The sequence below is a fragment of the Cnephaeus nilssonii genome (genome assembly GCF_951640355.1).
Source record: "Cnephaeus nilssonii genome assembly, chromosome: 6".
NCBI lineage: Eukaryota > Metazoa > Chordata > Mammalia > Chiroptera > Vespertilionidae > Cnephaeus > Cnephaeus nilssonii.
This window is the reverse complement of record NC_137077.1, coordinates 53,046,266-53,067,681: the sequence shown is the minus strand read 5'-3', so window position 1 is coordinate 53,067,681 and position 21,416 is coordinate 53,046,266. Positions and strand designations below refer to the sequence as shown.

Genomic DNA, 21,416 nt, shown 5'->3' with positions numbered 1-21,416 from the left:
CTCTGGGGCCGCCGGCGAGGGGTTCATGGGTGGACACGCTTGCGGAGTAAGGCGAAGCCTGAGAGGAGGTCTAACGAGAGAGGCGTGTGCAAAGGAAGGGACCGACAGAGAGGGGACCCGAGCCGGGTCTGCGTGGGGGAGGGGTCGCTTGTCTACGTCCACCGAACGGCTCGGTATGCAAATGAGATGTAAAGCAGCCTGCGGCTGAGTGCACTGTGTTTGGCTCTCCGCTCAGGTCCTGCTGCGCTCGCGGTCTCCGGGCCCCGCTCCGAGAGGGAGCCTGGAGCTGTGTCCAGAGGGGCGGATCCGGGCCGTGGTAGCTGCAGTTACACGCGGCGGTTCGCCAGCTGGGTCAGAAGCCGGGGAGGCCGAGGGTTGCTGGGAAAGAAGGGGCAGTGCTAGGGGGGCCAGGGCGGGGGCTGGCCCGGGGTGTCTTCTCTTGGAGAGGACACGATACAAAAGAGCCTCTGTCCTCAGCCAGCAAGGAAGGGGTCAGGGCGGTGGCCCCTCTATGCTCCCTAGTTTTGTCTGCAAGGGAAACAAACTATGGCTCAGAGGCTGTCCTCTGTCGCCCAGTCTCGGAAAAGCCCAAAAATCCAGCCAGAGGAACCCTAAGAATCTGTCCCCAGAACGCAGGCACTGCTGCAGCACCCACTTGCTTCGCTTCCAGGGGTGCAACTTGCAGGGATTCTACTTAAGCACGCGGAGGGCCGCAAGAGAGGGCCCTTTAAGGGGCGGTACCCGCGTTTCCCCAAGGACCGCCTCCTCTGATTTGACACGCCGCTCGCTAGACTGGCTGGCGCTTCAGCCAACCGCTTTTTCTTTTCCTTCCTGTCTTCTGTGGTGACCCCGGAAGTGAAAATAGGCGTAGGTCGGCGTTTGCGGCGGGGACCGAAGGCGGAAGCAGAGCTTGAGCGGGAGGCGGAGCCCGGGGAGCCGCTCTCTTAGCTCCCTTGGATCTGGGCCCAGCAGCTCGAGGGGGAGGAGTTACCGCCGCTCTTCGGTACGTTACCTCTCCTCGTCTACCCAGACTCGGTTCCCTGGTTGTCTGTCTTAGGGGCAACCCCAAGCTCCGCCTCCAGGTTTTCTTTAAGGGCCGCAGGGTCCCCACCCTTTTCAGGCAGCCTACAGCCTTCCTTTCCGATCCTCTTTCCGTTTTTCCCTAGAGTGATCCCCGGACCACAACCTTTGCGGTACCTCCCTCTTTTCCGGATTCAGAGCTGTGTCTTTCAGGGGAGAGAAGAAAAACTTAAGTGGAGTTGGAGGAGGGGGCAGGGAGTGGTGTTCTAGTTAAAGTAGTATTGGCTTATTGCTAGAGGTAATAAATGCCCCCAAAGAACTTGGGAATGTAAGGGAGGTGGGTGCATTCTATATACTATATATATCCTCAATTTAACCCCTTTCTTGGACCTATCCTTGACCCAACTTGATACTTTGTTACAGGCATCAGAACTTACCATGATGGCTGTGACCTAAAATCTTCAGGAAGCCAGGGGGTCATGGCCCAGAAGCACCCCGGAGAAAGACCGTTGTGTGGAGCCCACCACAGTGGTGGTGCCTCCCTCGGGACTTTAGGACCCTCTCTGGACCCTGAAATACTTTCATTCTCAGGACTCAGGGACTCAGCGAGGCCTGCTCCTAATGGTACCCGCTGCCTCACAAAGCACTCTAGTCCGAAGTACACACAGCCTCCAAACCCAGCCCACTGGTGGGATCCAAGCCATGGCCCCCCAAGAGGTCCAGGACCCCCTAGAAATGGAGAGGACCCTGATCAGAGTGAGGCATCTACAGAAGAAGAGTCAGGAGTGGACCAGGAACTCTCAAGAGAGAATGAGGCTGGGCACCAGGAGGATGAAAACCCTTCTTTTATTTCCATTCCATCTGCTTGCAACTGCCAGGGAACCCCTGGAATCCCTGAAGAGCCTTACTCTGGGGGAGGAGATAACTCTTCTAGCAACTTTTGCCACCATTGTATGTCTCCAGCTTTAGGAGAACATGAAGAGTTGGAAGAGGAATATGATGATGAGGAACCCAAGTTCCCCAGTGATTTTTCACGTGTGCCCAGTGGAAAGAAACCTCCACCCCGGAGACAGCGGCACCGTGTTTCAGCCAAGGACGATACTTGGGAGGGTGGACGCAGGGATCCCAGGTCCCCTGGTCGACATCGGCTGGGCAGGAAACGAAGTCAAGCAGATAAGCGCAGAGGCTTGGGATTATGGGGAGCAGAAGAACTGTGTCAGCTTGGACAAGCAGGTTTCTGGTGGCTGATCGAACTGTTGGTATTGGTGGGAGAGTATGTGGAAACTTGTGGCCATCTCATCTATGCATGCAGGCAGCTGAAAGGCAGTGATTTGGACCTTTTTCGAGTCTGGGCAGGAGTCTGGGCAGGGCGACTGGGTGGCTGGGCCCAGGTAATGTTCCAGTTTCTGAACCAGGGGTTTTGCTATGGGGCAGGGCTGTTCACCCGTTTTCTTAGGCTACTGGGTGCTTTGCTGCTTCGGGCTCTGGCCCTCTCGTTGGGCTGTCTGCAGTTGGGCTGGCAGTTTCTTGTGAGACTGGGTGACCGGTTAGGCTGGAGAGCTAAAGCCACCTGGCTCTTCTCTTGGCTGGATTCTCCCACCTTACAGCGTTGTCTGATTGTGCTGAGAGATAGCAGGCCATGGCAGCAAATGGTAAGAATGGTTCAATGGGGTTGGCTGGAGTTGCCTTGGGTCAAACAGAGGACTAACAGACAAGAGAATGCACCTGTAGCTAGTGGTCGCTATTGCCAGCCTGAAGAGGAAGTGACTCGACTCTTGACCATGGCTGGGATTCCTGAAGATGAGCTAAACCCTTTCCACGTGTTGGGGGTTGAAGCCACAGCATCAGATGTTGAAATGAAGAAGGCCTATAGGCAGTTGGCAGTAATGGTGAGTATCCTTCCCCCCTGTTTCCTATCCCTCTTGTGCCTATATTTTATTTTCTAATTTTAGGGAGAGTAGAATAAAGGGAAGGCAGAGAAGAAAATCAACTTTAAGCTGAAGAGTAACTTTAATTCTTAGAAAAGAGTCATAAAGACTTTTTTATTTTTAAATATGTTTTTATTGATTTCAGTTAGAGGGAGAGAGCAATAGAAACCTCAGTGATGAGAGAGAATCATCAATCGGCTGCCTCCTGCATGTCCCCAACTGGGGGTCGAGCCCACAACCCGGCATGTGCCCTGACCGGAATCAAACTGTGATCTGGTTCTAGGTCGATGATCAACCCCTGAGCCACACCAGCTGGGTGAGATTCTTTTTCTTAATGAAAATAAATGAACTGGTATATATGGCAGGGTTGGACTCACTCACTTTGAAATGTTGAGATGAAGTCCCTCTGCTAGGGTGGAGAAGAGGCCTAGTCAGAAAGCTTGTCAGTTCCTTTCCCTGAACAAATGAGGGGTGTTTCTGAATGTAGGGAAATTCAGCCATCTGTCCCAGAAACGCAAGTGTGGACCTAGTGTGGGACAGTTCAGGGAGTGCTTGTGAGTGATTATTCCAGGACCAGGTGAAAGAAAAGCTATTTCAAGACCAGCAACCCAGCCCGGCCAGCGTGGCTCAGTGGTTGAGCATCGACCTGTGAACCAGGAGGTCACGGTTAGATTCCAGGTCAGGTCACATGCCCAGGTTTCGGGCTCCATCCCCAGTGTGGGGCGTGCAGGAGGCAGCCGATCCATGATTCTCTCTCATCCTCGATGTTTCTCTCCCTCCCTCTCCCTCCCTCCCTGAAATCAATAAAAATATCTTAAAAAAGAAAAAAAAGACCAGCAACCCAGAGTGGGAAAGGGAAAGAAAATGGGATATAAATCAGAAATATGTGCAAATGTATGTCATATATGAAAGTATGGTTGCTTTTATTAATAAAAAGGGAGTTAATAGGTGGGAGTTGTGACACACCACATGCTTGAGGGAAATGATTTAATACAAGCATGCAATCAAATTGCTATTAGAAGTTAATATTAGATTGCTATTTTTAGATGATTGTTTCTATTTCTGTACAAGTGAAACTATATTATGAATATAAATAATGTGTGTAAATTGCACAGGTGGCCTGTTTGACAGAATGTATGGAACTAGACTGGTACAATATCACAGTGTGCAGATTACCTCAACAGTTGCATGACACCAAATGGCAACCATGGTTTCCATTAACCATTCAAGGCACAATGAAGTACCAGACCTGCAACTTACAAGAGGACTAAATTAGTTTGGTGGGAAATGCATGCCCCTTAGTTGATAGCCTGGGATATTCTTAGAGTGGGGAACAAGTGCTTACACTCAAATAGTTACTAATAGTAGAGCTCTTTTCTCACCTTCATATCTTTTTTAGCAGATATTCTCTTTTGCGGAATATCATTCTTCCAAAAAAATATCATTTTCAACTTACTTCTTTGGAGTAGAGATGATGATAAGTTACCCTGTCCTCAACACCCTGCCTCACACCCCAGAGTTCCTTCCCCCTTGTTCTCCGTCAGTGTCAGTGAGGTTCTTTTATAGAATCTCTCACTGCCCGTATTAGGCCCTAGAGCAGGGGTCCTCAAACTTTTTAAACAGGGGGCCAGTTCACTGTCCCTCAGACCGTTGGAGGGCCGGACTATAGTTTAAAAAAAACTATGAACAAATTCCTACGCACACTGCACATCTTATTTTGAAGTAAAAAACCAAAACGGCAAAAACACCCGTATGTGGCCCGCGGGCCGTAGTTTGAGGACGCCTGCCCTAGAGTGACCATGATTACAAGGCTGTTCTATAAGCCTGGGAATATGGGAGATTTAACAGCATTCTGCTTATTTGGCATCAGTCAAGAGACTAGCTTTATGTCTATTTTGGAGGAACGAGGATGGGAATAATAAGCAGTAGGAAGAGAAGTTATTGTTTGTTTTGGAGAAAGGCTGAAAAGGGGATAAAAAGCCTGTATCATAGCATGCTATTTCATTTTAGGACAGAAAGGCAAACTATTGTAGGAAGTTTTGAGTAGATATGAGAATTTTCTAGTTAGAAAAGTGAGAACGTTACATCTTTGGAACTCTTATTTTATAACTGACAATAAAGTTAAAATGTGAGGGATTAGTATATATGTGCCAGGTCAGGTGACCAACCATCCCTGTTTGCCTGAGATTGAGGGCTTTCCTGAGACATGAACTTCAGTGCTAACACTGGGACAATCCCAGGTGCACTGGGATGGTGGATCATCCTAGTACAGATTCTGTACTTCACAAGTATTCTCATTTAATACTCCCAACAATCCATGATAGATAAAATATTCTAGGTCATATAGCTAATAGTGACGGTGAAGCATCCATCTTATATAAAAACTGCTGTTTGAAATTTTAACCCTGCTATTTGGCTTCTGTAAATGCTTGCTTGCTTAAATAATAAGGAAAATAAGACTACTCCCACTTCAGAGAGGCCATTAAACCTTCCCAGGACGAAATTATCAGTGCCGGCACCAGGCCAGGCCTTTGGTTGAGGTCTCAAGGCCCCAGCACATAGGGGCTCTTTAAGAACTTGCAAAGGGGGCCGGAAACACCCCATATTTGGGAGACAAAGAAGGTAAAAGCATATAAGTAGGGAAAATTCCTCCATGTTGGGATCTAGAATTTGAGAGACATTTTCCTCTGGGCCCGCGCGTAATAAATGTAACTCCATCTCTCTAAGTGTTGCTTGGTTCTTCTCTGGTTTTCTGTAACAACAGAGCTGTGACTTGAACAGAGATCTCTCTGCAGAGCCAGAGCAATTAATTATTAAGCTATATTGAGAGGAGAACATGGTGGCCAAATAGGCAGACGTGTCCTGTGCTTGTCCTGGAGCAGATAGAAGAAGCAACTAAATTGGAGAGCCGGAATTGGTGAATTAGACACAGCTGATGAGACAGTTTGCAGCCGAGAGGGGCAGAGGACGCCTGGAGAACTGTAGGATCAGGGAATCTGGGCTGGAGAGAGACATGTGACCACCAGGCTGAGGATCAGGAGGAAGCTGCACTGCACCAAGGCCGTGTCCCCTGGGGACAGGCGTAATATCCGACTGTGGAAAGGAAGTCCACAGGGTGTTAGCAGTTGGGGAATCTAGATCTAAGTCCACGGCTGAGAGAGGCTGCGCCCAGAAAGGTGGCCTGAAGAGCTGCCTAAGCAGCGTGGTGCCAGGGATGAGGGAAGGGTGGGTAGAGAAACTCACAGTCTCTTGGATGTTTTGCCTTTGTTTGTCTTCGCTTTTATTTGCTAAAACCAGTTCATAGGACCTTTCTTTTCTTTTTTTAAAAAAATATATTTTATTGATTTTTTACAGAGAGGAAGAGAGAGGGATAGAGAGTTAGAAACATCGATGAGAGAGAGACATCGATCAGCTGACTCCTGCACAACCCCCACTGGGGATGTGCCCGCAACCAAGGTACATGCCCTTGACCGGAATCGAACCTGGGACCCTTCAGTCCTCAGGCCGACACTCTATCCACTGAGCCAAACCGGTTTCGGCCATAGGACCTTTCAATTACAAACATTCACCTGAGGCTGCGCTGCAGATAGAGGTGATTTGTGGGGTCTGGGGAGAAGCTGTGGAGGAAAGCAGAGCAGGGAGAGGTGACCAGGAATCCGACACTGAGACATTTGTGCCTCTCCAAACCATTTTTCTCCTGAAGAGCCAGCCCCTGCCGGCAGCCTCAAGACAGCTAATACTGCCATACCTGGCCTACATCTTGAGTTTTACAAAGGAAACAAAGACTCTGAATAGCCCTAAAGAGCCCTCAGGGACTGGGTTGAAGAGGGGCCTATCAGTCCCAGAAAGCAATACAACACCACCCCCACTTAAAGCCCTGTCAGAAACAGGAACAAGACAGGGATGCCCACTTTCACCACTCCTGTTCACATTGTATTGGAAGTGCTAGCCATAGCGATCAGTCAAGAAGAAGAAATAAAAGGCATCCAAATTGGAAAAGAAGAAGTAAAACTGTCATTATTCGCAGATGACATAATATTATACATAGAAAACCCCAAGACTCCATCAAAAAATTACTAGACTTAATAAATGAATTTGGCAATGTAGCAGGATACAAAATTAATACCCAGAAATCTGTGGGGTTTTTTATACACCAATAATGAACTCACAGAAAGAGAAACAAACAAACAAAAAATCCCATTTACCATTGCAACAAAAAAATCAAGATACCTAGGAATAAACTTACTTAAGGAGTTAAAAGACCTGTACTTGGAAAACTACAGGACATTGAAAAAAGAGATAGAGGAAGATATAAACAAATGGAAGAATATACCGTGTTCATGGATTGGTAGAATCAACATCATTAAAATGTCCATACTACCCAAAGCAATCTATAGATTCAATGCAATCCCCATTAAAATACCAACGGCATATTTCACAGACCTAGAAAGAACTCTCCAAAAATTCATCTGGAATAAAAAAAGACCCCGAATAACCGCAGCAATCCTGAGAAAGAAGAACAAAGTTGGAGGGATCACAATACCAGATATCAAGCTGTATTACAAGGCCACTGTTCACATAACTGCCTGGTACTGGCACAAGAACAGAAATATAGATCAATGGAACAGAACAGAGAACCCAGAAATCGACCCAAGCCATTACGCTCAATTAATATTTGACAAAGGAGGCAAGAGCAATAAAATGGAGTCAAGGCAGTCTCTTTAATAAATGGTGTTGGGAAAATTGGACAGATACATGCAAAAAAAGTTAAACTATGGATAAAGGATTTAAAATGGATAAAGGGCCGAAACCAGTTTGGCTCAGTGGATAGAGCGTCGGCCTGCAGACTGAAAGGTCCCAGGTTCGATTCCGGTCAAGGGCATGTACCTTGGTTGCGGGCATATCCCCAGTGGGGGTTGTGCAGGAGGCAGCTGATAGATGTTTCTAACTCTCTCTCCCTCTCTCTCCCTCTCTGTAAAAAATCAATAAAAAATAAAAAGTAAAATGATAAAATGGATAAAGGACTTAAAGGTAAGACAGGAAACCATAAAAATCTTAGAAGAATCCATAGGCAACAAAATATCAGACATATGTTGTAGCAATATCTGCTGATACAGTTCCTAGGACAATGGAAACAGAAGATAAATGCAACTACATCAAAATAAAAAGCTTCTGCACAGCAAAAGAAACCATCAACAAAACAACAAGAGCTCACTGTATGAGAGAACATATTTGCCAATATTACATCTGATAAGGTTTTTTTTTTTTTTTAATTTCTTTATTGATTAAGGTGTCACATATTTGTCCTCATCCCCCCATTCCCATCCCACACCCCTCCCCATGGATGCCCCAACCCCCTGTTGAACTTAACCATTGGTTAGGCTCTTATGCATGCACACAAGACCTTTGGTTGATCTCTCCCTTCTCCCCCCACCCTCCCCTATCCTCCCTCTGAGGCCCGATAGTCCGATCGGTGCCTCCTTGTTTCTGGTTCTGTTCTTGTTCATCAGTCCATGTTGTTCATCATTTCCCCTAGATGAGCGAAATCATGTGTCACTAGAGATGCAATAATAGTTATGCTGACAGGCAAAAAATCAGTCTGTAGTGAGTTTCTTTCTGGACCAACAGTTCTTTTGAGACCCAATATCAATGTCCACCAGTTCCTTATGAGTACATGTCGGCACTGACCCCTCAGCTCTGGATGGTGGACAAATGGTGATAATGCAGGTCCGACTCCCTCTGGTTTGGTCTCGGCCGGACCCAGGGGGGGCACGGCTTCACCCGGACCCGGGACCCAGGCTCACCTGGATCCAGGGGCCCGCGGCCTCACCCGGACCCGGGACCCAGGCTCACCCGGATCCAGGGGCCCGCGGCCTCACCCGGACCCGGGACCCAGGCTCACCCGGATCCTGGGGCCCGCGGCCTCACCCGGACCCGGGGCCAGGCTCACCCGGATCCAGGGGCCCGCGGCCTCACCCGGAACCGGGACCCAGGCTCACCCGGATCCAGGGGCCCGCGGCCTCACCCGGTCCCGGGACCCAGGCTCACCCGGATCCAGGGGCCCGCGGCCTCACCCGGACCCGGGACCCAGGCTCACCCGGATCCTGGGGCCCGCGGCCTCACCCGGACCCGGGGCCAGGCTCACCCGGATCCAGGGGCCCGCGGCCTCACCCGGACCCGGGGCCAGGCTCACCCGGATCCAGGGGCCCGCGGCCTCACCCGGACCCGGGGCCAGGCTCACCCGGATCCAGGGGCCCGCGGCCTCGCCCGGACCCGGGGCCCAGGCTCACCCGGATCCAGGGGCCCGCGGCCTCACCCGGACCCGGGGCCCAGGCTCACCCGGACCCGGGGCCCGCGGCCTCGCCCGGACCCGGGGCCCAGGCTCACCTGGATTCAGGGGCCCGCGGCCTCGCCCGGACCCGGGGCCCAGGCTCACCCGGATCCAGGGGCCCGCGGCCTCGCCCGGACCCGGGACCCAGGCTCACCCGGATCCAGGGGCCCGCGGCCTCGCCCGGACCAGGGGCCAGGCTCACCCGGATCCAGGGGCCCGCGGCCTCGCCCGGACCCAGGGCCCAGGCTCACCCGGATCCAGGGGCCCGCGGCCTCGCCCGGACCCGGGGCCCAGGCTCACCCGGATCCAGGGGCCCGCGGCCTCGCCCGGACCCGGGGCCCAGGCTCACCCGGATCCAGGGGCCCGCGGCCTCGCCCGGACCCGGGGCCCAGACTCACCCGGATCCAGGGGCCCACGGCCTCGCCCGGACCCGGGACCCAGACTCACCCCAACCCAGTTCCCAGCCTCACCCGGACCCAGGTGCGCGCAGCTTCACCCGGATCCGGGACCCAGCGGGGTTTCGTCTTCTTGATCCCATTTCCTGTTGGTCAATTCCATCTCAGTAATTCCTTCGGCCATTTTCTCAGAGCTCCAGGGCAGCCGCCGCAGAACTCGTTGGGCGGCGGGCTCAGCGAAGCTCCGGTGTGCCCGGTGCGCGGCAGCGGGCTGGTCTGGGGTGGCTGCGTCGGCCCTTGGGTCTGCAGCGGTGGCCAGTCACCGAGCGTGCGCACCTGGCCGCTTCCGGGGCGTTGAGATTCTTGAAGGACTCGGAGGTCAGCAAGCGCGGAGTCTCCCACCCCATGTCTCCCAGGGGCTCGTCTGTCCGTGCTCGGCAGCGAGTGGGGCCTTCCCCTCAGCCGGAGACCGCCGGGGGAACTGCACCGAGCACGTTCCAGGCCGCCACTGTGTCGTCTGAGCCGTAGTTCTTAAAGTGTGATCTTTGGGTCGCTGGCATCAGCATCATCCCGAGTACCCCTCTCTTTTATTCTAGTTGTAGAGCATCTGCTCAGTCAGCCCTCCGGTGGTTCTGGATGGTGTCTGTTCCGCTCTCCCGTCGTAGACTCAAAATTGTTGTGGTAGGCAGCAATCAGGCTTCCGCCCTATGCCTCCATCTTGGTCTTCCTTTGTATAGTTAAGTCTTGATTGTTGTTGGTGTCGCTGGAAGGAATTGTCCTCCAGGCCAATTGGCCGTGCAGATCCTCTGTGTCTATAAAGGAAGAGTTGCTGTGTAGGAGACAGATTTATGGGCCGGGTCTTGGTGCAGCAAGGCTTTGGCGCTCATTGATTCTGCCTCGAATGTGTCCTTTATGCGAGTGGTTGAAATCTGGTGTCATCTCACACCGACCACTAGATGCCCTCGTTTCTGGGTCTCCAATGGTGTGTAGGTCAGCTACTACCTGAGACCACTCAGCAGGACTTACGGCAAAAACTGCAGTTTCCTCCTCCTGTCTGAGCGTCCCTAGAGCAGTCCGACTAGAACCGCAGTTTATCTGGTCAAGCTGCCATAGGGCAGGCCACCCACATGCAAAAGCCGTTGCTTGGAGCCCAGGTGTGCCTGCAAGACGTGCGGGGCGGACCTGCAAAACGAGCGGGGCGGGTCCCAGGGTGGGGCGGGTCTCAGGGCGGGGCGGGGCCTCAGGGCGCCACCAGGCCATGGCGGGGCGAACCGCACTGGCTGCAAGTCTGCTTTTTCTGTTTTCCACGTTTCCAAGCCCCCTCATTCCGCACTCCAGCGCAGCAAACACTGATTGCTGGGCGCACCTCCACAAGGAAGTCACTCCCACTCTCCGACAGGAAGGCCGAGAGTCCAGCCTCTTCCCGCAGGCGTCTGGGGAGCTAATCTCCCCTAGGGTTGGAACAAAAGCCACAAGTCCCTTCCCCCGACCCACGCGCCTCTGCACCTCAGCTTCTCCAGAGTTCGCTCTTTCCTCTTCTCTCTTAGCTGTAAATCCACCATTCAGCCAGCTCTCCTGTGGTTCTGGGTGGCAGACGCTCTGTGCGCGGCGAAGTTCCTTTGTTTAACTTTGAAATTGCTGTGCGCGAAGTTCCTTTGTTTGACTCTGCTGCCTTCTTGTTTCTCCTCTCTCAAAATGGCTAGAGGACTTGAGTGTAAGACAGGAAGTCTTAAGAATCCTCTAAGTCGGTGTTGGCGGTCTCCGGGGCCCCGAGGATCTCAGTGGGGAGCTGGGCCAGGTTGGTGACGCGGGTGGGCCCGTCTCGCAGAAAGATGGTCTCTTCCTTCACCGAGAGCCGCTGCGCCGAGTCCGCGGCCGCCGCCACAGCAGCTGCCGCGGCGCCCACGAGCTCATGGCCCCGGCTGCGGTGCTGGCTGAGAGGAGCCGCCGCCCGGTCTGGGGAGACGCGAGCAGGAGTCGCCGCGCTCACCAGTCCATCTTTTAGTTGTTTTTCCAAAACTGCCATGCGAGGCAGCAGATCAGCCGTTCACCTCCGCCGCCATCTTGGCTTCCCCTGATAAGGTTTTAATCTCCAAAAATTACAGGGAACTCATACAACTTAACAAAAGGAAGATAATGTAATAAAAGACTGGGCAAAGGTCCTAAATCAAGCATGTCAAACTTTCGGCCCACAACAAGTATTTTTGCGGCCCAGCCAATGTAACGGTATGTAAGAAACATTTTAATAAAAATATCATAACTTAATTTTTATAATATCCTGTTATACATAATTATTAACGAACTACAATGTTCGCTAATGACTATTATAATCGTGTTGCATTCATTTGCCTTATACACAGGCACACCATTTCTCTCCATTAATACTAGCAGCGAATATTTTAGCAGCCAATTGCCACATCATTAGTCTTGTACTGACTTGTTTGGTGTGCACAACAGGAAATATTTCACTTTCGGAGAACAAGAAAAATAGGTTTATTTGTGTTATGCTTATTTGTGCAGTTATTGTCTGGTAAATTAATGTTCAAGAAAAAAATATTAATTATTAAAAATATCCTATTTTATGTTAATGATTACTCATTTATTTCAGCCCTTTGTATTCAGCACGTTTCTATGAAAATTGAAGCTTCTATTTTTTTGCAGCCCACATAAACTTAAACCTTGTTTATTTGGCCTGTGTTAGCCTTTGAGTTTGACATGCTTGTCCTAAATAGACATTTTTTGAAAGTGGACATACAGAAGGCCAAGAGACATATGAAAACATGCTCAAAGTCACTAATTATCTGAGAGATGCAAGTCAAAACGACAATGAGGCACCATCTCACACCTCTCAAAATGGCTATCCTCAACAAATCAACAAACAACAAGTGCTGGCGAGGATGTGGAGAAAAAGGAACCCTTGTGCACTGCTGGTGGGAATGCAGACTGGTGCAGCCACTGTGGAAAACAGTATGGATTTTCCTCAAAAAATTAAAAATGGAAGTCCCTTTTGACCCAGTAATCCCACTCCTAGGAATATATTCCAAGAAATCAGAAACACCAGTCAGAAAGGATATATGCACCCCTATGTTCATAGCAGCACAATTTACAATAGCTAAGATTTGGAAACAGCCTAAGTGCCCATCAGCAGATGAATGGATTAAAAAACTGTGGTACATCTACACAATGGAATTACCACACTGCTGTAAAAAAGAAAGAACTCTTATCATTTGTAACAGCATGGATGGACCTAGAGAGCATTATGCTATGCGAAATAAACCAGTCGGAGAAAGATAAATATCACATGATCTCACTCATTTGTGGAATATAATGAACAACATAAACTGATGAACAAAAATAGATGCAGTCACAGAAGCATCGAACAGACTGTCAAACCTCAGAGGGAAGGTAGGGGAAGAGGGGCAAGAGATCAACCAAAGGACTTATATGCATGCATATAAGTATAACCAATGGACAGACAGTAGCTGGGTGAGGGTATGTGCTGGGGGGGGGGGGTGGTGTGGGAGCGGCTGGGGAGAGGTCAATGGGGGAAAAAGACATATGTAATACATTAAACAATTTAATTTTTTTTAAAAAAAGCTATATTGACTCTCCAAAAGAAAGTGAAAAAGAACCATTTGATATGAGTTGTGTGTGTGTTTTTTAAATACTTTATTGATTTTTTTTAGAGAGGAAGGGAGAAAGAGAGGAAGAAACATCAGTGTGACAGCTAACATTGATCAGCTGCCTCCTGCATGCTGCCTACTGGGGACTGAGCCCACGACCCTGGCATGTGCCCTTGACCGGGAATTGAATCAGCAACCTTTTGGTACATGGGATGATGCCCAACCACACTGGCCAGGGCTACCACTTAACATAATGTTTTGACCCAAGATGGGGAGAGGTTTGGAATGGATTTGTGATGAAATCTTTCTTTGTCTTGGTAGGTTCATCCTGACAAAAATCATCATCCCCGGGCTGAGGAGGCCTTCAAGGTTTTGCGGGCAGCTTGGGACATTGTCAGCAATCCTGAAAGGCGGAAGGAATATGAGATGTAAGTTGGAGATAGGAAATTGTCAGGTGGTGTAAATGAATAATCTTCAATAGCAGAGGTCCCTAGAGTTGTGGGTGAATGCTAAGGTGGAGAAAATTGCTTGTCTTTCTAGTAGGCCAAAGGCCTTTAAGAGGCCAATAGATCTGTCTCCTTTTATCCCTTGCTCAATACCCGCCGATTTACAAAGCCTTTTTTCTCTTAGGAAACGAATGGCAGAGAATGAGCTGAGCCGGTCAGTGAATGAGTTTCTGTCCAAGCTGCAGGATGACCTCAAAGAGGCAATGAATACTATGATGTGCAGTCGATGCCAAGGAAAGCACAGGTATGAAATAGGAATGTAACAGCCACAGCTTAGGGGTTAGGTAGCCAAAGACCTTTTTGTATTATTGGTAGTTGTGGGATAGAAATGGTAAAAGAACACTTGGGTTTTCACTCTGTCATATTGCAAAGAGATTGGGGATTCTAATTAGTAAGAAAAAAAAGAGCCCAGTGGGTGTGGTTCAATGGTTGAGCATTGACCTATGAACCAGGAGGTCACAGTTTGATTCCTGGTCAGGGCACGTGCCTGGGTTGCGGGCTTGATCCCGTGTGGGGCGTGGAGGAGGCAGCCAATTAACGATTCTTTCTCATCATTGATGTTTCTATCTCTCTCTCCCTCTCCCTTCCTCTCTGAAATCAAAGTATATTAAAAAAAGAAGACATTTTTTACCTTTAAGATAAAAGATTGAGAGAAGGGTGTGCAAAGGCATATGTAATAACACGTAATAATGAGACTAGCTTGAGAAATGTCACAGGCTTGAGAAATTATTAAGGAATTGTCCTTCTGTTGGGTTGCAGGAGGTTTGAAATGGACCGGGAACCTAAGAGTGCCAGATATTGTGCTGAGTGTAATAGGCTGCATCCTGCTGAAGAAGGAGACTTTTGGGCAGAGTCAAGTATGTGGGGCCTCAAGATCACCTACTTTGCACTGATGGATGGAAAGGTGTATGATATCACAGGTACACTTCTGTTCTGTAGAAATATGGGCTAATATATGCTTATATGATGTATTAGCTAATTCTTTCTCATGTGTGCAGAGTGGGCTGGATGTCAGCGAGTAGGAATCTCCCCAGATACTCATAAAGTCCCCTATCACATCTCATTTGGTTCTCGGATACCAGGCACCAGTGGGCGACAGAGGTAGGTGGAATTTCTTTCAATAATCTATCCACTGTTGTAGTTCTGAATATGGTGCTTAGGACACCTAGATGTCTTACCCTTTAAGAAGTTTGGTAACTGACTCAATATATCTTTAACATAGTTACCTATGTTTGACTTTTAATCTCTCTTGCCTCATTATTCTTCTGTTTTCCTTTCAGAGCCACTCCAGATGCTCCTCCTGCTGACCTTCAGGATTTCTTGAACCGGATCTTTCAAGTACCCCCGGGACAGATGTCCAATGGGAACTTCTTTGCAGCTCACCCTGGCCCTGGGGCCACCGCAGCTTCCAAGCCCAACAGCACAGTACCCAAGGGAGAAGCCAAACCGAAGAGGCGGAAGAAAGTGAGGAGGCCCTTCCAACGTTGACACTTGTTTTCTTCTTTCCTCAAATCAATGTCAGGGAGTCAAAAGGGCTGTGTACAGCACAGGGTGGAGTTTGATTTATTTTTAAATATTTTAAAAAGGGAAACTTTTAAGCTCAAATTGTTCACTCAGTACTTCTAGGAAGCCCTAGAACCATTCTCCCTCCTCCACCAGTACCCAGGAACTGGATCTTGTCTTCTGACAATACCAAAGAAATAGGGGGTGGCTACAGCAAAGAACCTAAGGCATGGACCTGGGCTGGACAGTATCTCCCAGAGGAGTATGGGAACTGGGTATTTCCCTAGGGTCTGTATGCCTTTGTCTTGTCTTTTGCTTCTACAGCAGATGACTTTCCCCCCTCTTTTTAAACTATGAGTCTATCTTATTTCTTGACCCATTTCAGGGCTCTCTCCTGAATATACTAGTTAGCCCAAGTTAAAAGACAGAACAAGAAAGCATGTAACTCTAATTATAGGAGATAGAGTTCAGAGAGTGGGAACTCTGAATTTTTCCTGTGACTGTCACCTTGTGGGTAACTGCCCAACTTCATGCTTGTTGCTGCAGGGATGGCCAAACTAATAATTAAAAAAAAAATCAGACTCATGCCCTCTGCCCTTGAGTGAGGGGAAAGAATAAAGGGGCTCCTGGTAGCCCCCTTATGATCCAAGGGTTTGTATTTTTTTAAGTTTGTTGATATTTGTATGTACATAACTATTTAAAGCCAGGGGATTATCTTTCTATAAATATGTAACTGGCAACCTGTTTCTTCCCTTTCTTCTTTGCCTTTATAGATAGTGTCCTTTTTCTCATTTGAGAATCCTTTCTCTAAGTGTTAGCTGGGAGTGAAGGGCACCTCCTGAACCGAAGGAGAGGGGATAAAAAATACCTTAGAGAAGTTTTGTGTATTAAGTCACTGTTCCATCTTTCTTCCCCAGCCTTATGAGGACATCTCCCTACCCTCCCTGCTGACCAAAGAGTAGCCATTATCTGGAAAAAAAAAAAATGACCTTTATTATGAGGGAAATCACAGCAAAACAGAGCTGGAAGGTAGTGGGGGTGGAAGACATGGAAAAATCAAACAAGCTGCCCAAACATGGCCTCCTGTGGAGGAGAGTGATTTGTCCCTTACCTCATTTGCCTTTCCTGATTCAGAGAAGCCTGCTCCTAGCAGGGCTATGCCCAGGGAGCCCCATTTTCCAATCTGTTCTCATCCTGGGAGTTTTGGAACAGTTGTATAGTTTTCAGGCTTCCAAGAAAAGGAAGACAGTATGGAGAAGGGAAAGATGTTACAGCCTTTTGTTCCAATGTTGTCCCCAGTCCCATCCCTCAGTATTTATTGATGCCAAAGAGACGAACCCCATGGAATTGGGGCAATTTAGGCAGCAGTACGCTGAGCAATGAGGTTGTGTTGATCAGGAAGTGAGCAGCATCATACTTGGTGTAGAAGCTGGCTAGGAGGTAGCTGGAAGAAAAAAAATAGGTTGAGTGAAGCTGGCCTTTCCAGTGACTTTCTCTTCTATTTTAAATGACCAGTTTTATTGCATGTAGTCCTAGGATATTTGAAAATATCCTAGGGGTCAGGGAGATAATCAGCACCTTTAACTGGAGATTTTTAAGTTAGTTTGTGTGTTTAATCATTGCTGATGACGTGTGGCAAATGACAGCTGAAGCAGTTTCAGCCTGTATCACTGTTAAGTCCTCTGTGCTTCCACTCCCCAAAGCCAGTTTTCACAGATTTACATCAGTTCTGCCTTGATTTAGTCACATCTTTTGGAAATGTAAAATCAGTTGGTTTTACTTGGTTTTCTCAGTCCCATCTCCGTTCTCCTACCACCAAGGAGGCAGCAAGGAATGCTTGATTATTGCTTTCTACTTTTTACTGCACTCCCTAGATTTAGACCTAGTATACCATAATATCTTCAAAGGGTTAAGTGATTAGTCTGCTTTTTTTAAGTTCCCCTGTGGGCCTCTGTACCTGGCTCTTGGAGCATTTCCCATATCTCCCACTGGACTCACAGTACAATAGGAGAGATGCTGAGGAATTTGCGGGAAGAGGTAAATTGGAGCCCGTAGTCCATCTGTTCCCAGTGTGTCAGTAGCCGAGCCTTTCCTTGGTCAGGGGTCTCAAAGGGTGTCCCTTTCACTGTATGTAGGAAGACATACATGGCCTGGGAGGAGAGAAGGGAGCAGTTTGAAGGGGCAGAATATGGTCCTTTAGCCCAAGGATTAAGATCCCCAAAGGAAGGCATATCCCCCAATAATTGGGGATTTTATTTTGTTTGGGAAAGGCCTGGGGTGGGTATAAGGGTGTGGTTTAGCGCTCACCAAGTTATGGATGACGTTGGTCAGGGTCCAGACAACAGAAATGCTGAAGAAGGGGATGCTGAGTAGCACCACATGCAGCAGTCCTACCAAGATGATGTAGGCCAGCCAGATGCCCCGGCTATTCATCACTCGAGTGTTGGGGTTTACTTCGCTGTGTGCTACTCCCACATTCATCCTACCACAGTGGCGGATCAGGCAGGAGTCCACCTCTAGTTCCTCTCAACCCCTCTTTGATTTTTTTGCCCCCACATTGTCTCCTGAATAGCTCAAATCCCCTGAACTGTATTGGGAATGAAAGAACATCCCCATCATGCACAAAGAAAAACTGAAGACTTGGGAGGTAAAATACTTAAAAGGCAAGAAGAGTCCTCTCTACATCTTAGAGACACATGGTAATCTTTGATTCTTAGACTTCAGCTTGAAGGAGTAAGTCTAGGCTTGGGCACCTACTTCAAGGAGCAAGGGAAACAGCAGTATTTCACTTTATTTTCCTTAAGTTGTTAATAAGGAAGCCTGAAGAGGTTACATACACCCATAATTCCAGAAGCAGGTAATGGGAAACAAGGATTCACTAAGGAGGCGTGAGGGGGTAAAGCTACTTCCAATCCTCACCTTTACTCTGGGGCTTGCCCGTCCTCTCATCCCCTTGGCATGTAAGCAGCCAACATCCCAATTCCTTCTCTCAAGCGTGGGGCATTGGAAGAATTTACCCAGGGTTTTGGGTTGAGCTAGGAAGGAACCTAAGTTGAGAGCCTCCAGTTGGATCCCTCACCCCAAATCCAAAGGCGGCTCAGATCGTCTGAACTTGGCTCCTTAAAATCGTGCTGGTCTGAAGTTGATGTCTAGTTAGGAAGCACCTCTCTACCTAAAATTCCCTAAACCCTAATACTGAACCTGCCCGATGCTCTTCCCAGCTTCCCTTTCTCGTACGCCGGCTCCCCTCTGGTTCTCTCTCGGTATTTAACTCACCGCCGCTCCAACCCCCGCCCCCGCTTTCGCCTCCCATCACTGTTTGCCTTCCACCATTTTTGCAGAGCACCCCTTTCCAGTCTCTCGTAAATCCCTACCTGCAAACTTCAGAAGCCGATCGGCGAGGGGCGCAGCTCTCCCTTCTATACCTGCGGTCTCCAGGAAGCAGCCGCCCACGCTCATCTGCTGTCTCCTTATTGGTGTAACAGGGTTAGCGCTGCCACCATCCATTGGCTGGGGGTCTGCAACGAAGACGCCCAATTGGCCGCCGTTTCCGTCGTTTGGAAGGAGCAGAACCCGCCCCTCTCCCTGCCCCACCTTGTGAGAGGTGGGGAAAGCTGGCTGGAGGAGTGAGAGGACGGCAGCTATTGACTAATGGGAAGAGCTGATGGTATGAGGTGATAGTAAGAGTGGCAGTGATTGGTTGACCCTGATTGTCCGCGCCTGGGCGGGAGCTGCTGGAAGCGGAGGCCGCGAGTGGGGGCCTAGCGGAGTGGAGGGGTAACAAGATGGCGGCAGAGACGGTGGAGCTGCATAAACTGAAGGTACTGTGAAGGAGGGCAAGGGCTGACTTAGACTTTTTCTGGGGACTGAGTTCTGGGAGTGGCTTGTGCTCTTTCCTAAGTGTTCTCTTTGTAGGCTTTTCCACTTTTTACCGGCTCCCTCCGTAGTTCTTCCTCACTACGCCTGTCCTAATTTCCCATGCTCCTCACGGTTTTATTGTATCTGTATTGTTATTTCGGCTCTCTTCTTCATTGTTGTGTCGTCCGTCATTTCTCCACCGGGTTGTGGAAGTGCCTTCAACCAGTTCTCTCCTCGTTTCTCGTCAGAGCTGCATTACGTCAGTGGTCCCACCTCTCTGCCCCATGCCGCACCCTGCACCCCTTTTTCTTCCCTGGGTTGATGCTTTCCTCTCCATTGTCCCAAGCGGATTCCCGTTAGGATATGTTGGCATCTTTGTGTATTTCTACCTATTTAGGTCTCAAATGTGATCCAGAAAACCCCCTTTTTTTAAGATGGTGTTACGCCCCCCCGGGGGGGGGGCGGCTTTGAAACCTGAGGAGGGGCTTCAGAATACTGGTCTCCCCATAGAAACCTGGGGTTTGGGAGATCTTTAGAGTTAGTAAAGGCACAGGTAGCTCGGATTTAAAAGTTTTTCGAGTTCTCTCACGCGATTCTCCCCTGGCCAGCCACCGCCCCCTCCCCGCTCCCTACTTACCGCCAGACAGACAACTCGCTTGTAGCTGTAGTGTTTTGGAAAAACATTTTCAAGGTTAGGGTTATCTCTGTCCCATTTCTTGTCGGGGATGGACCCTGCATCTCTTGGTATCACCACTTGGTGACACTCTCAATCACTGTTCTAAGATGTGCCTTGGGAATCTGGTAGCCTTCTCACATTTATATTCATGGAAGAAAAGAGTAATTTCTTTTAGGGTAAATTATGAGAATATCTTGATTAGTTGACCGTTTGTGGTTTCACAAGTAGTTTTCCCATTAAATGTTTTGGTCACATCATCCTGGGAATCTTGGACAAACCAAACTGACTTATGCTGAAGCTGAAAACTAACCCTTTAAAGCTTGTTTAGCTTAAAAACAAACAAGTAAGAGAGTAAGGGTAGGGAGAGGTCCTTTTAGTCACTTTTTAGTTGACATTGATTAGCTTTTTTTTGTGAAAGCTGAAAGATTCTTACTCTTGGATTCTAACTGTACTAGTGGGTACTTTGTGTTATTCTGGAGTTACTATTAACTTGGTGGGTACTGAAATGTGTGATTATATCTTGTGGTTTCATATTACCACAAGTAAGACAAATTGAGCAACCACTTCCCATTATACTGTACACTTCTGTAAATTATGTTACCATACTATTATGTATGTATAACACACAGAAAAGGAATGTTTAAATAAACGAGATAAGAGGAATATTAATGAAGATAAAATATTTTCTTCCTATTAGTACCATTTTGAAACCCTTGGGAGTAAGGCACCAGCCTTGTGACTTACCTTATTGATTTGGTTTTGTATATGGAGTTCCTCCTTCCATAGAAGCTGTATTTGTTTGGACCTTATTAACTTTTATTTTGATTGGATAATGTCCTCTGACCCTGATTTCAGGTATTATAGTCTAAGAGATCATGATGCACCCCTGACAGCCTTAAAAGTAAAAAGGATTCACTCTTTTAATCACATTTGCTTGTCTTTGCTTTTTCTCTAGAGCACTTCTTAACCTTTTGGAGGTCACAGATATCTTTGAAACTCTGATGAAAGGTATGGACCCTCTCCCCAGAAAAAGCCATGTACACATACTTTGCATGCGATTTGAGGGGCTTCATAAAAATTACCATGTAGCCCTGAGGAGTCCATGGACTCTCTGGGTTAAGAACCCATGCCTTTTAATTCTGACCTATAGGACAGTTAATGTTTTGGTTCCACTGTTGATCTTGATGGAGTAATCCTGACTTGGGTTTGACTTAGGGTTATATCTTTTTTTTTTTTTAAGTCTTTCCATTTTTATAAAGAAATTTGGGGCTTTTGGAGGGGGCCCTCAGAGGAAAGGAACAAGCTTTAATACAAGAGGAAGAATATTTGAATTGGTAGGTAAGTCCACATAATCTGCAGAATTCTAAAGATTTTGTAGAACTGCCATCATTCTAACACAGTTATAGAGACTGAATTGTGGGTGAAAATGCTTTGAACTATAATAGTACCAAATTCCCAATCAGTAGTGAGAAAAGAGACTACTGCAGAGGAAGAGAATGAGAAGGGTCTACAAGTGCAGGAGTGTTGAAAAAGTCAGATGTAATTTTGAAGCATAAAGTGCATATATGTTGGTGGC

General features: G+C 48.3%; 3 protein-coding genes across 7 annotated transcripts in view; 2 read left to right on the top strand and 1 right to left on the bottom strand.

Annotated features, from left to right (window-relative positions):
* The first annotated feature begins 305 nt into the window (after nt 1-305).
* On the top strand, nt 306-16,156 carry DNAJC14 (DnaJ heat shock protein family (Hsp40) member C14). 4 transcript variants are annotated; one of them, XM_079774346.1, is made up of 7 exons: nt 306-1,003; nt 1,444-2,909; nt 13,619-13,725; nt 13,928-14,047; nt 14,563-14,723; nt 14,802-14,904; nt 15,084-16,156. In XM_079774346.1, exons 2-7 carry the CDS (start codon nt 1,500-1,502, stop codon nt 15,289-15,291), a joined length of 2,109 nt encoding a protein of 702 aa, XP_079630472.1. In that variant the 5' UTR covers nt 306-1,003; nt 1,444-1,499; the 3' UTR covers nt 15,292-16,156. The 4 variants fall into 4 exon arrangements, with proteins under 4 accessions (XP_079630472.1, XP_079630473.1, XP_079630475.1 ...); XM_079774347.1 differs by lacking the exon at nt 306-1,003 and adding an exon at nt 1,016-1,193; XM_079774349.1 differs by lacking the exon at nt 306-1,003 and adding an exon at nt 1,195-1,318.
* A 115-nt stretch (nt 16,157-16,271) lies between these two features.
* Nucleotides 16,272-18,778, bottom strand: ORMDL2 (ORMDL sphingolipid biosynthesis regulator 2). The gene is made up of 4 exons (XM_079774359.1): nt 18,681-18,778; nt 17,614-17,788; nt 17,305-17,456; nt 16,272-16,750 (listed from the first exon to the last, which is right to left on the bottom strand). Exons 2-4 carry the CDS (start codon nt 17,785-17,787, stop codon nt 16,615-16,617), a joined length of 462 nt encoding a protein of 153 aa, XP_079630485.1. The 5' UTR covers nt 17,788; nt 18,681-18,778; the 3' UTR covers nt 16,272-16,614.
* Nucleotides 18,779-18,929: 151 nt separating this feature from the next.
* SARNP (SAP domain containing ribonucleoprotein) overlaps nt 18,930-21,416 on the top strand; it is a 60,450-nt gene continuing 57,963 nt past the window's right edge. For both annotated transcript variants that reach the window (XM_079774358.1, XM_079774357.1), the window contains exon 1: nt 18,930-19,127. In XM_079774358.1, the coding sequence (XP_079630484.1) occupies nt 19,092-19,127 (36 nt within the window). In that variant the 5' untranslated portion in view covers nt 18,930-19,091. The remainder of the gene's footprint in view (nt 19,128-21,416) is intronic.